This window comes from Camellia sinensis, chromosome 7 (genome assembly GCF_055761805.1).
Source record: "Camellia sinensis isolate YWXY chromosome 7, ASM5576180v1, whole genome shotgun sequence".
Lineage (NCBI taxonomy): Eukaryota > Viridiplantae > Streptophyta > Magnoliopsida > Ericales > Theaceae > Camellia > Camellia sinensis.
The window spans coordinates 187,615,134-187,629,776 of NC_138967.1; the positions used below are offsets into that span (position 1 = coordinate 187,615,134).

Sequence of the window (14,643 nt, forward strand, 5' to 3'; positions counted from 1 at the left end):
AGATGACTTAATCCATCAAAATTTAGTCTGTGTTGGGAGACTTTAGACTTTCACCAACTGCTTAGTGTAGACACCCCATTTTGATCGCTCTTAAGACTTGGGTGTTTCAGGTTGATTACTCGATGATGAAAGTTATGCTGTACAAACGTTCGATTTCTTCAGTAAGAAGAGCTTCTAAATCCCAACCTTACACCCCATTTTGGACCAAAAATATTTTAGATCTTAAAACCGTCTCTTTCAAAATATTTTTGAAAATGTTATTACAATGTTCCGAGGCTCGTATTTCGTTAAAAATTGTACTTTTTGGTAAACCGAGCATGGACAAAGTAGAAATAAATAGAAGGGAGGTGAACTTTTTGAAAATTCTTTTTAAACCTCTTATTTATAGGTTTGGAGTAGGGGTGCAACTCGGGCGGGTTCGGTCGGGTTGGGGGTCTGCCCAAGCCCGACCCGAATTGTATTTGGCAGTGCCCAAGCCCGCCCAAGCCCGACCATGAACCCGAGCATTGCTGCCCAAGCCCGACCCGAGCTTTGTATTTTGAACTCGGGTTAGCCCGAATTGCCCGAGTCCAGAAACCTGTAGGTAGATCTAAGGGTAGACATAAAAGATGCTAATCTAATGGTAGAAGACTAACCAAAAAAAAATAAAAAATAAAAATTAAAACTAACTCTTTTACTTAATAGAAGACTAACCAAAAAAAAATAAAAAATAAAAATTAAGACTAACTCTTTTACTTAATTTATATATATTATATAATTTATTAAATTATATATATTATATATTATATATAATATATTAAATTCAATTCGGGTTCGGGTTGCTCAGGTTGGCCATTGGTTCTGCCCAAGCTCGGCCCGAATTGCAATTCGGGCATCAAAATTTTGCCCAAGCCCGTCCAGATTACAAGATATAGATGCCCAAGCCCTAAAAAAACTCGGGCTGGGCTCGGGTTGCTCGGGTTGAGCCCGCCCGAGTTGCACCCCTAGTTTGGAGTTGAAGAAAATTGGAGAAGAGAGAAGAAAACTAGTTAGGGAAGAAGTTGGGCATCAAACCGTTAAGAAAGAACTAAGCAGCCTTCATCAAATCAGGCCTACCTCTTTGAACACTTAGACTTTAGTTGTGATTCCATCACCATTGGAAAGTGGACTTCTGGGGCTTCATTTTAGACTCAAGAATCTCCTAAAGCCGAGTCCGAATGAGGGAGATATGGCTGTTTGAATTTAGGCATCAATCCGATTAAGACAAAACTGAGCAACCTTCGCTAAAATAGTCATATCTCTTTGGACACTTAAAATTTAGATGTAAGGCTGCCACCATTAGAAAGTAGACTTCCGAGGCTTCAATTTAGACTCAAGAATGACCTGAAACGGAGTTCGGATGAAGAAGATATGCCAATTTGAAGTCGGGCCTGGAAACAGATTTTTAATGGCCGGGTGGCCTGCAATGCACATTTCTAGCTTGCCGGTCACTGGTGAAATGCCTAGATATTTTTGGCTAGCTGTCCCTCAAAAACTCCAGTTGTTCCAGGCTTGATATTTTTGACCTGAGGGGCTGTTTTTCTATATAAAGGGGACCTTCCTTCATGGTTTAAGGTTGAAAAAATTCCAAAAGTTTCAAAACTTGAAATTCTCTCTCTATCTCTATTTTGCAACCTATACATCCTCTCTCTACACTTCCTAAACCAATATTGGAGCTCTCCTTGTTGAGATTATTGAGTCCAAATTTCAGCCCTTAAGAGTGAGAACTTGTTGGTTTATGAACAAAAGAGTAACCTTGCTTCGAGAGGTATAATTTTGAGTATTTTTGCACTACTTCTCTCTCATCTTTTCTTACTATTTTTGAGCCATTTTTAGACTATTTTTATAGGCTGAAGCTTATGGTTTAAGGCTATTAAAGGTAGAGGGGTTAATCACTCTTCTTTGAACCTTATTCTCTAAGCCTTTATACTTGTGTTTCCCATCTCTTCATCAATTTTTTTTGAGATTTTTACCACTGATTTTTAGAGGTTTTCAGATGTTAAAAAAGTGGTTTTAAAGTCCCAAAAATGAAAGGGTTAGCCACCCCTCATTTGGCTTGTTTACTTGCTTAAATTGCTCCATGTTTTAGCTTACTATTTTAGCTACTTTTGTCTTCATTCTAGCAAATTTTTGTACTGTTTTTGGACTGTCTAAACTTTGTATTTTTGGGCTGAAGCTTGGGTCTAAAGGCCATTTAAGGTTGAGGGGTGATCTACCCTTCTTTGTACCTTGTTTTGGAGGCCTTTGTCCTTGTGTTTTCCACCATTTTACTATCTTTTTCTAAGCTTTTAAACACTGATTTTCAGAGTTTTTTCAGTGGCTAAAATCATGTTTTAAAGTCCAAATTTGGAGGGGTTAGCTTCCCCTCCTTGTGTCTTACTTGCTAGCCTAGCTTGTGTTATGTTTTAGCATGTTAATCTAGACTTTTTAAGCTCAATTCCAGCATGTTTTAGGACTGCTTTTAACTTGTTTTATCACTGTTTTGGGCTATTGCTTGCATTTGAACTTTATTTTGCATGCTTATAGTGTAATAGTCTTCATGAGCTTGGTGTTCTAGGCCTTAGACACCATCTTGTTTGAGTTAATTGTATTTATTTATGCTTTTCTCATTCATTTTCAGCACTAACAATCTCTGTAACCTTCCTCATTTCTTGGTTTTTTGTTTTACTTTGAAAATAGTTCAAACTACTTGTTTGTTTAAAGCATGAGATTAAGGTGTCATGCTTAATGGTTTAATCCCTTAGGAGGTTCATTACCAATGGTATGATGTTTCTTTCATGCCTAAAACAACTCTTGGTTTGAGCCATCTTTCCATTAGAGGATTTAAACTCACCATTTGGACTCAATTGATTAAAGAATTGATTGGTAATTAAAATGAAATAACTAAAACTTGGGACTAAAAAAAGGCGCAAGATAATAATTTGGTTGTGTTCAATCGGACGTTAATTGAACACATGGAAGCTTAAACCATTTCATACTCATTAGTGATGAAATGATTCAAGGTTCCAAGGTCACCACTTCCCTTGATCATTCATGAAGGGGAAGTGGTATGAGTCTTGTTTTGTTGCATTTATTGAACTTGTACACTTGGTTTCATGAGTCATCATGCAATGAAATTGCATCCATTGATGGTTTGTTAACCAAACTTGCTATTCCTTTGATTTGTTCATGAAAAGGAGGGGTGAGAGGTGCAAACAAACCCTTGAAAATACCTTGTATATGCTCTATTTGTCCTCTGTTGTAACAAAATGAACTGTGCAGCAGTGGCCGGCAGGTGGCCGGCAGACCACTTTTGATGGCCGACCGACCATCACTAGTGGTCAGCAACCCTCATCACTGGCCGGTCGGCCACCGATGCAAAATTCAGCAGTGTGTTCCTTTGGCAGAGCAAAGTTATTCTGGAAGTGGGCAGAAGTGTAAGTGTTCTTTGTGCAACAGAGGCTCTCCGGAAGCAAAACAGTAGTCTTTTCGGATGGAAACCGAGCATGCGCATGAACATTCCTCGCTTCCCTAGGTTGAGTAGTTAGCTTAATGCTTAATTGTTTAATTACTTTTTTTTAATTGCACTTGTGTTGTAATTATTTAATTAGTTAGTTACCTAGTTATTCAATTTTGTCATTAGTTAACTAGCTAGTTAGTTAATTCATTTGTTGTTGTAATAATTAGTTAAGTAGTTTAGCTAGTTATTTATTTCGGTTTGTAATAGTTAGCTTAATTAGCTTAGCTTTAATAATTAGCTTAGCTCATTCGGACTCTCATTCGTGAGAGTGTGATGTTGTAATAATGTGTATGTCTTCCAACCCCACGTTTTTCTCCCTTTTATTTACTAGCTTATGATGGTTAGTTTAGGGACATTATGTTTTGTTTAGCATTCTTGATGTATGCATCCATTCGTCTTGCATGCACTGAGGCTCGGTTCATCATTCTAACTGTATCGTTATTGTTAATACTTCTTTGAATACGTACTTAGACCGCAAGCTATTTAATTATTTCATATGTCATATTAGTAGCCAAGCCTATTAGTTGCATATTGCATGCGTTGCATTAGTCATATTCCATAGTTAGGAATCATGCATTTTTCTAACTCATTTCTCTTTTTGGCTTGGAGTACTAGGTCAGCCTTTACTTCGCTTTAGTATATTGCACGAATGTGATTGTTGCCATGTTTAGCATGCTTGCCATGAGGTTAATTGCTTAAGTGTTATAATTGCTTGAATGCCTGTAGATGAAGGCCCGTTGCTTGAATTGTAATAATTTGAATAATGTTCATATGCGATCACTTTTTTAAGTGGTACATATTCGAAACAATTTTCAAAACAAACATGAATCAAGTGTTCTAATTCTTGCAAGTTATTCTATACTTGTGTGTGTGCACATCACATAGTAATGCTAGCCTAATAAATCGGAACAAGAGCATATAATGTACATAAGATTCATACCATGATTAGTAGAGGCCGATCTTTGATCAGGCGAGCGGGGGTGCTCAAATTCATTCATGACCTTCCCCTCTCATACCCAAGTTCTCGAGTCGAGACAATCTTGATGATGACAGACACGTGACCTTTGACACAAGTCATGGGTTTCCTAAATTTCTTTAAAATAAAATATTTAAGTGGCGACTCTGTATTTGGCAAAGTAGTCCATTTTTGACAATCTGATTCAAAATCGATTTTCCAAAAGATTTTTTCGAATTTGGACTCTTTGGTGTTTATCAATTTCACATTACACTTGTGAGATTAGATTCAAAATAACAAAAATCCGAACTATAGGACTTATTTCGAACTTTCGAAAAGGGGTACGAAAAAAGTCGAGCTACACTTAGATTTTATAAGTCTTTGCCTTTCAATCCTACTTGTTTTTCTTCTAAAATAACTTGTAATCCGTGAAGCCATCACCCACCTATAAAGTCAGTACATATAAATAAGATAGTGACATGAATTTCAATCACTTTCAAAGATAGTCGCTAATACATTGTAGGCATTTTTTTATTTTTTTTGCGATGGCAAAACATTAGTCACCATAAGTAAATTAGGCGGCCGCAAATAGTTGGAGGCTGCTATTTTGCGATTGCAAAAAGTATTTGCCAACCCCACATTTGCAACCTCCATTTGCCATTGCATGGGCTGTCGTATAAGGTTTTTGCGACTATTTTTTATTATTTGTTATGGTTTATAGTTGTCGTAAAAAAGATTTTTTTTAGTAGTGTGTGTAAGGCCACAAAGCCATAGCTTTCTATATCATATTATGTGGTGTTTTGAGAAGTTGGTAAAAAGTTAATTTTTTGACTTTTTTAATTTATTTTGTCTTTTTGTGAATAAAAAATATAATAGGTGATGTGACTCAAAATAGGTAAAAAACTAAAAACTAATTTGTTTGTTTGTTTGTTTTTTTTCCCACATTACTAATGTGTATCTCTAAAACACAATTAACCTTGTATGTCAGATGATAAGATAACATACTCTAAATAGATGATCATTGCAACATTTATTTATGAGGAAATATCACGTCAATTCATTGATAAAAAGATATTTTCAAATTAGTGGTATTTTTTATAAATATTAATTTGTAAATCATAAACTTTTTCATGATTTTATAATTAAGTTTTGAAAATATCACTTAGTGATGGAGTCAGAAATTTAAGGCAAAGGAAGTACATATTATTCACATCATTAAAAAAGAGAAAAAAAAAAACCACAATAAACAACAATGAGATACCACTAAATTTATACATTTTTTTTGGTTCATTATTGAGATTCAATATTACAATTATCTGGAGAATTACATCAATATAGCTTAGAAATCCACAATCAACAACCCAACTGAATTTATAACACTATCAACTCAAAAAAAAAAAAAAAAAAAAAATCTACAATGGAGAAAAAAATCAACTAAACAAATCTCATAATAAGGAAGAAAAATTCAATTAATTCAATTCTTACCATTAACTTTCCAGTTTAAACTATAAAAGAATGAGCAAAAAAAATATAATAGGGCACTTTTAAAATTTTTAAAATACAAAAAAAGAACAATACTATAGACCCCCGTGACGTGGTGCGGCCTCATTGGTTGAAAACAAATAAAAAAAAAAAAAAAAAAAAATTTTTTTTTTCGGCCAATCAAGACCCTACACGCACCACCCCAGCACTCCCACGGGGTCGGAGGCATTTAAGGAAAATAGTATAAATATGAAAAAGGGAGGCACGCGACCAGTTATAATTTCGATTGCAGACATCACCATCCAACGTAATTAATGATTTAATAGACTTTTTCTTGTTCAAGAAGTTTTTAAATCAACTTCTTGTTGGAATTAATGAGATGGGTTTTGTTTGAACAACTCATAAAAAAAAGGTGTTTTGAAATGTCTACAATTAAAATGTGGTACCAGAAGCCAAGCACTTGTAAGATAGTTGGGACCCGACACTACAAAAATTTTAGATTTTAAAAACTAAAATTTAGCAATAAAATTATTTTTTAGAAATTAAATATTTTTGTTATGAAAAGTGTTGTTATTATGTTTTTAACAACTAAAATTGAACATTAATGATGAATTAATATTCTTTTGGGATCAAATTTTTTGTCTCAAAAAATAAACTATTTTGAGACTAAATTATTTTGTCCCTAAAAATTTATTTATTAGTGATATTTTTAAAATTGTCACTAAAAGTCTTATTTTTGATTTTTCAGGACAACTTTTTAGTGACTATCCTCCAGACGATAGAAGTTGGTCTCTAAATGTCTTTTGTAACAAAATTCACTTTTAGAGAGTAAAAAAATTGATCTGTAAAACTCTTATATGTTGTAGTGTTTTCTGATCTGTTAGGGTTAAGTGTGATAATATTTGCAAAAATGGTTAATTTGAACATAAAAGATTGAACAAAGGCAACCAAAATTAGGCAAGCACATAAAGAGAATTCAATTGATGTTTTAAATAGTTGGATTTTTCTCTGGTTCAGATGCAGGTGTTGTCTGGGGTCTATAAAACCCATCACAAGTTTCATTTTAATCATTTAAATTATTCATTTTGTAAATTTTTTATGTATATTATTCATAAAAAAAATCAAATTAATCTGATAATCATAACTTTATCACTGTACCGCATTTATTAATAGAAAATTATTAGTCTATTTTAAAAATATACAAATTTACTTGTCATCAATTTTTTTAAATTACAATTATCGGATCGATTTATTTTGTATTTTTGAATGATATACACAAAATGATCTACAAAATGAACGGTTCAAATTATTGAAACAGAATACATAAATTTGATGGGCTTAGACAATATTCGCCAATGTAGATATGAGATTAGAGGAAAAATTTTTTCTTTAAAAAATAATTTTTTTAATGACATTTTAACTTTTTATAAAAATCGTATAAAAAAAAAAGTAAAGAAACAACAAGTTTTTGACTATTTTAATTCCCTCCCCAAACAGCTTGATGAGAATAGTATTAAAATTGACTATTAGCATTTTCCTTAAAAGTTTCTAGGATAGGGAAAAGTTAATTTGAGAGTAGTTGATTCGGACTTGGTATTAAAGTAGAACATGAAGAGGTCCGTTTTACTTTTGAGCGATTAAGCAAAAACGCGGACACCAACACATGACCCTTTCAATGCCTTTCACATTACACAAACACATTCATATTTTCTTATCTATCTATTTTGTTTTAGTAGTTATATGAATATATTTGATTTTCACATAATAAGATAGCGATGTGAGATAAATAGTATATTTATATCTATATTCCATTTTATAAATACTAAATGTACATTCAGATTTATTCATTTTGTTTATTATTTTGTGTTCTTTTCATTATTCCTACATGTTATACTACATGTTATCAATGTAGCGGTGGCATATAAGATATGACTAGATTTACCCTAGAATTGGATAATCAAACTGTACATCTTGTCAAATCTTGTATGCAGATTATCTATTTTTAAAAAATAAATAATAATAAAATTAATACAATAATTGTAGACATATAACTTGATTATATTATCTTAAAAAAATAGATAGTTTATTTTTAAGAGTATAATAACCATTCATTTTTGTAAACAAATATTATAAAATCATATGGCTATAGTAATTGTGGGATCAATATGGAAATTTTATTATTGATCTATACATAAAATTGACAAGATAAATAATTTAGATCATTAAAATAAGGTTTGATAGCCTTATTCATCATGCATATATGAGGTCTAATATATGGGCAACTCTTGAGTGTGTAAATGAATACCATATGTACTTGCGCAAATTCTCACAAATATATGTAAATTAACTCATAAAATCGTGTAAGCTTTAACAAATATATGTATGTACTTAAAAAAAATTGAGAAATAACAACCTTATAAAATTGTGTAAGTTTTCACAAATATACGTAAGTTAACTCATAAAAATTTGAGAAATCACAACCTATGTATGTTTGTGAGAACTTACCTGATTTTGTAAGATAACTTATGTATATTTATGAGCACTTACGCAAGAGCATATGGTATGTACATTGCACAATCAAACACTTATTGAAAAAAAATATATATGACGATAGACTAGTTTCTCTCCAATCCATTATTTACACTAGAGAATGTACAATGCTACAAATGAATGTCATATTATTTTTTTAGTACTTTTACTTAATCTAAAAGTTAGAATTACTTTTCAAATCCAATAATACAGTAGTCTATTAGAATATTTAAAACAACTCTCTTTGTATCTCATGTTTTTTTTTATCAACTCATTGGATTTTAAAATTGAGTTTAGAAAATAAATTTTTATATACTTGTTTTTAATTTTTTAGTTTTATATTAACATTATCTAATAACATTTATTGGCATGAATACGTAAAATCCAGACCAATAGTAGGTAGGGAAGATATCCAGATAGTGAATTGTTTCGTCCTTGTGGGGCTGTCACCTGGCCAAATCTCAAATTTCTGAATTCAAAATGCTTATGTTTGCTTCAACAATGAAGATTCTATGACATTGCTCTTTCATTTTTTTTTTTTTTAAATGGTCAAATAACTAAAGTTTTCATTGACATATTCAAAAGACTAATTCATTTACCTATGAAAAACATAGATACTTCTTACTCACGCAATCGTGGGAGGTTAAGTCTCTAGCTACAGCCACTATATATATCTAGACCTTATGGAAATGAAATTCATAACAAACACAAACAAGATCTTTGTATGAAATACGCATAAAGCCACGTCCCAAGAAGATATATCTTGAGCACTTCTAGATAGAAAGAGAGATAGAGAGCTCGTTCTGATCTTTGTTTCTTTGTTTTTCCATGTATTGTTTTGGTTTGGCAATGGCACGTCCTGTGTTCTTGCTAACATGCGCTTTAGCTCTTTTAGCTTCTTCACTAGTCTCTGCTGAAATTGTGGAGCATTCTTTCGAAGTAATCTATCTTACACATTTCAATTTAACTTTCTTAATCTATAGTTTTTGTTAGTTGGTGTGGGGTTTTTTTTTACTTCCTATTGTGTCTGCTCTGTGCTTTTTTCGAGTATGCTAGACTTACAAGTTAAGCTAACATGGGTTATTTCGGAGATAACCCTATTAACTCTGGCCTTTATTTTTCATTTTTTCTTTAGCTAAATTTTGTCATAATGCCAAAAAATATTCCTCAGTTGTTGTTGTTGTTGTTCTTTTTTTTTTTTTTTTTTTAAAGATTTTTTGTTTTGTGATATTTTTATTTTTTATTTTTACAATGAACATAATAGCCCTGACCCTCTTACATTTAACACCTATATATTATCTTAGTCATTCTTAATATATTTGTTAGTGCTTTTCTTAGCCGAAAATCTACTATCCTACTCTCAGTTAAATTCTTTATCAAACTTCAGTTTACCAACCTATCTTTTCCTTTTCTAAAATGACACACACACATATTATATACAACAATATATATGCATATTTTCTTAAACTTAAAAGTTGACTTTTATTTAATATAGTTGATTTCATTTTCAGGTGAAAAATTTGACTGTCCATCCATTATGCCAAAAGCAAGTAATCACTGCAGTAAATGGAAGCCTTCCTGGCCCAACAATACGAGTTCACGAGGGTGACACCCTTGTTGTTCATGTTTTTAATAAGTCTCCTTACAACCTTACCATTCACTGGTAATATGTCTTTTTAAATTATATGTCTTTTTAAATTATATAAAAACATGCCAGCTCTTTTTCACTTTTAACTACTCTCTAGAAGATTTAGCTTGACTTTTTATTCATTGATTAGAACATATTCTGATACAATTTATCCATTTTAGCCTCTTGAATTGAATATTATCAAATATCATTATTATTGTTAGGACTATTAATATCAATACTTATATCATTGCACTAATATATATGCAGGCATGGAATATTTCAGCTAATGAGTGCTTGGGCAGATGGACCTGAATATGCAACTCAATGTCCGATACGTCCTGGTAGTAGCTACACTTACAAATTCAACATCACTGGACAAGAAGGGACTCTCTGGTGGCACGCACACAGTCAATGGCTCCGCGCAACCGTTTATGGAGCATTAATTATCCGCCCAAGAGCTGGTCACTCATACCCATTTCCAAAACCCTACAGAGAATTCCCCATTCTTTTAGGTACCAACATCTTTTTTTCCTTTCTTTATTTTTTGAACTTAAACCTTTGTTTATTCCCCATCAAATTCTTTTAGGCTTCATAATTACTACATTCATGATGATAGCTGATATTAGCAATTAACATGTGCAAAGGTGGTTAATATAGTGGACCTGTTACATGCAAAGACAATAATTCTTTTTGCTAGTTTATTAAAAAATCATATAAAGTATTACTAATTTTGAAAATTTTCATAGTAATGGACAATCTGAAATATTAGATTAGCATTGTAGCATACATTAGAAGATTAGAAAACATATTTGAAATACATCAAAGTCTGATATAAGAAACACAAAGTTCGGATATATTAATTTTTATGTAGCAAGAGATTTTTTTTGGGTACAAATTGTGGCAAGAGATTATTCAAAATGTACGTAGGAGTAATCCATGAAAGTGTGATTGCAGGAGAGTGGTGGAATGCAAATGTAATTGATGTCGAAAAGGAAGGACTTGTAAGTGGAGGTGCACCTAACAGTTCTGATGCTTTCACTATCAATGGTCGACCTGGTGATCTCTATCCATGTTCTTCAAATCGTAAGTACTAACAACTGACACTTTATATTCCAAACATGTATGTCAATACAACTCATTGGATCCAATCTCTCACTTTTATATAACATGTGGTTGTTTTTTTCTTCCTAGACACACATAAATTGACGGTGGTACAAGGAAAAACATATCTCATACGCATCATCAATGCAGCAATGAATAACCAATTCTTCTTCAAAATAGCCAACCATAACTTGACAGTTGTTGCTGTTGATGCCACTTACACTACTCCGATGGTCACTGACTTCATTCTCATTGCTGCTGGCCAAACCACGGACGTACTTTTCACTGCCAACCAACCACCGGCCTCTTACTATATGGCAGCACATCCATATGTTAGCTCACAAAATATAACTGACAGTTCCACATCCACCACAGGGATCATTGTCTATAAGAATGCTCTATCATTGACTCCACAAATGCCGGTCCTACCAGCCTTCAATGACACACCAACGGCCTACAAGTTCTCTACTAGCCTGACTGCGCTTGTCAATGCGCCTCATTGGGTTCCAGTCCCACTCAAAGTCAATGAACACATGTTTGTGACAATAAGCTTGGGCTTAATACCATGTGAAAGAAATGACAATTGTACAGGGCTATTTCACCAAAGATTCGCTGCGAGCATGAATAATGCATCCTTTCAGTTTCCTACCAAGTTGTCGATGTTGCAAGCCTTCTTCAACAATGTTGATGGAATCTACACCACCGATTTCCCTGATCAACCACCATTGGTTTTTAACTACACAAACTCAAACAACAGCCAAAACAGAGCAATCATAATGACATCAAAGTCAACTAAAGTGAAGAAACTTAAGTTCAATTCAATTGTTGAGATGGTGTTGCAGAACACAGCCTTGTTGGGTATAGAGATGCATCCTATGCACTTGCATGGATTCAACTTCCATGTGTTGGCTCAAGGGTTTGGCAATTATGACCCAATAAACAATCCTAAAAAGTTTAATCTCATCAATCCACAAGTACGTAACACCATTGGCGTGCCAACTGGAGGGTGGGTTGTCATCAGATTTCAGGCAAACAATCCCGGTAAGTATTCATGATCAATCATGCGTGGCTTTATCATCTTAATTCAATTTTAATATATATACCAAGTAGCTATAAATCTTTCCGAAGGTTCATTTAGGAGTGAATGTGCTATACCACATTATTCCTAACTTGTACATAAGCTTTCATATACTAAATTATGCTTTTTGAAAAATTTGATGGATACAGGTATATGGTTAATGCATTGTCACATGGATTTACACTTGCCATGGGGTCTGTCGATGGCTTTTGAGGTTGAGAATGGGCCAACACCATCAACTACATTACCTTCCCCTCCACCAGATCTACCCCAATGTTAAGAGTTGTTTTACGTTATTCTTTTTTTATAATAATTTTTGTATGATTCTTTCATTTTTATTTTATTTTGTGTTTCAATATATTCATTACAACAACCATGTAATAAAGTTTGTCAATAACTTATTCTTTCAATTGTATTAAATTTGCATTCTTTTGAATAAAAATAATATTTCAAATATTGCAATCTTCATAATTCCTGGCCAAACATGAAGTTTGGTTTGATTTAAAAGTCTGTTTTTTAGTGGGCTATTTGTCTTATTATTATTTGGGCAAATTATTAAGAAGTCTCATGCCACTATTTTGGAGCTTGTTTTAGTCAATATAGTGACTTTACGAGTTTACACACTTTGTGCTCGTGACCCTGTACAACAAATCCTTCCGGTTGTTGCATGTCTATTTCCTCATTTAACTCTCTATTTAGGAAAGTGGTCTTAACATCCATTTGACGAATTTCAAGCTTATAGATTGAGGCTAAGGAAATTAAACACTCGAATGGTGGCGATTCTAGCCGCCGTAGCACATGTATCATAATCGATACCCTCCTTTGAAGTAAAACCCTTAGCAATTAATCTTGCTTTGAATTTGTCAATTGTGCAATCAACTTTCATTTTCCTTTTGAAAATCCATTTACAACCAATTGGTTTGGATCCAGGTGGGAAATCAACAAGTATCCAAGTATTGTTACCCATGATAGAATCCATCCCATCGTTTATTGCTTCTTTCCAAAAAGCAACATCTTGAGACTTCATAACCTCCTCAAAGGTTAATGGAACTGAATCCATATTCAAAGAAATCATTGTTTGTTTACAATAGGCTTTCCTAGTTCCTTCTACAAAGTAAATAATAAAATCAAAGCCAAATGACTTCTCAGTGTTAGCCCTCTTACTCCTCCTTAGCTTAATAGGTTCATTAGGCTCAATGGGTTCATGTCGTTCACTTTCCTCTGTAGACATCAAAGGAGTTGATTCATTTTCTTGATTAGAATCCAACCTTGGAATGATTGTGAAACGATTCTCATAAAATACCGCATCACGTGATTCAATGATGGTATTTGTTTCCACTGAACCATTGGGCTCTACTACCAAAAACCTATATGCTTTGCTATGTATAACATAGCTAAGGAATATGCATTCAATTCCCTTTTCACCTAATTTCTTCCTTTTAGGTTCAAGCAATCTGACGATTGCTCTACAGCCCCATGTTTTCAAGTAACCAAGGAGTAACATTTCTTCTCTTGAGAGGAATTCTATTGAGTATGTAATAGACAGTGAGCAAGGCTTCACTCCAAAAACCAGAACTTAAACTGGAGTAAGAAAGTATAGCATTAATCATTTCTGTTAATATCCTATTCTTTGTTTCATTTACTCCATTTTTTTTTGTGGTGTGTAAGGTGCAGACTTCTCACGAATAATACCAACATTTTCACAATATTCTGGAAAATGGTATTCACCGCCTCTATCAAACCTAAGTCTCTTTATTTTGACATTACACTGATCTTTTACTTCTGCCTAAAAAATCTTGAATTTATCAAGCACCTCATCTTTTGAATGCAAAAGCTAGATATGACAGTATTTAGAAAAATCATCAATGAATGTTATAAAATATTTCTTACTACCTCTAGTGGGGGTACTATGCACGTCACATACATCACTATGCACAAGTTCAAGCAGAGATGTGGTTTTATCTACTTTAGGAAAAGGATTGCGAGTAATTTTTAATTGCACACAAAATTTACATTTTTCAAACATATCAATGTCATATTTAAGAATTAAATCTAAATTAACCATATCATACATTTTCTTATTATTAACATGACCTAAATGAGCATTCCATAAAGAAAGAGAATCAACAATATAAGCAGAAATAGATGTATTATTGATAATGTTAAGTTTGAATATTCCCTAATACATGTAGCCCTTCCCAACAAAAATTCCACCCTTAGACAAGACAAATTTGTCCAACTCAAATACTAACTTAAAACCATGCTTATTATGCAGGCTTCCAGATACAAGGTTTTTCCTGACATCAGGTACATGATCAACATCATTAAGACTTAAGACTTTTCCAGATGTG

General features: G+C 33.0%; 1 protein-coding gene across 1 annotated transcript; it reads left to right on the forward strand.

Moving 5' to 3' along the window:
• Positions 1–9,180: 9,180 nt before the first annotated feature.
• LOC114260956 (laccase-7-like) lies at positions 9,181–12,746 on the forward strand. Its single transcript, XM_028201160.2, has 6 exons — positions 9,181–9,422; positions 9,995–10,146; positions 10,381–10,625; positions 11,068–11,196; positions 11,305–12,255; positions 12,442–12,746. The coding sequence occupies exons 1-6, from the start codon at positions 9,312–9,314 to the stop codon at positions 12,570–12,572; spliced, it is 1,719 nt and encodes a 572-aa protein (XP_028056961.2). The 5' UTR covers positions 9,181–9,311; the 3' UTR covers positions 12,573–12,746.
• The last annotated feature ends 1,897 nt before the right edge of the window (positions 12,747–14,643 follow it).

Excerpts from the sequence above, each read along its gene's own strand:
- LOC114260956 (XM_028201160.2), top strand. The coding sequence starts at position 9,312 with ATGTATTGTTTTGGTTTGGCAATGGCACGTCCTGTGTTCTTGCTAACA. Across the intron at positions 10,626-11,067 it reads AGAATTCCCCATTCTTTTAG|GAGAGTGGTGGAATGCAAAT; the intron begins GTACCAACATCT and ends GTGTGATTGCAG. Across the intron at positions 12,256-12,441 it reads ATTTCAGGCAAACAATCCCG|GTATATGGTTAATGCATTGT; the intron begins GTAAGTATTCAT and ends TGATGGATACAG.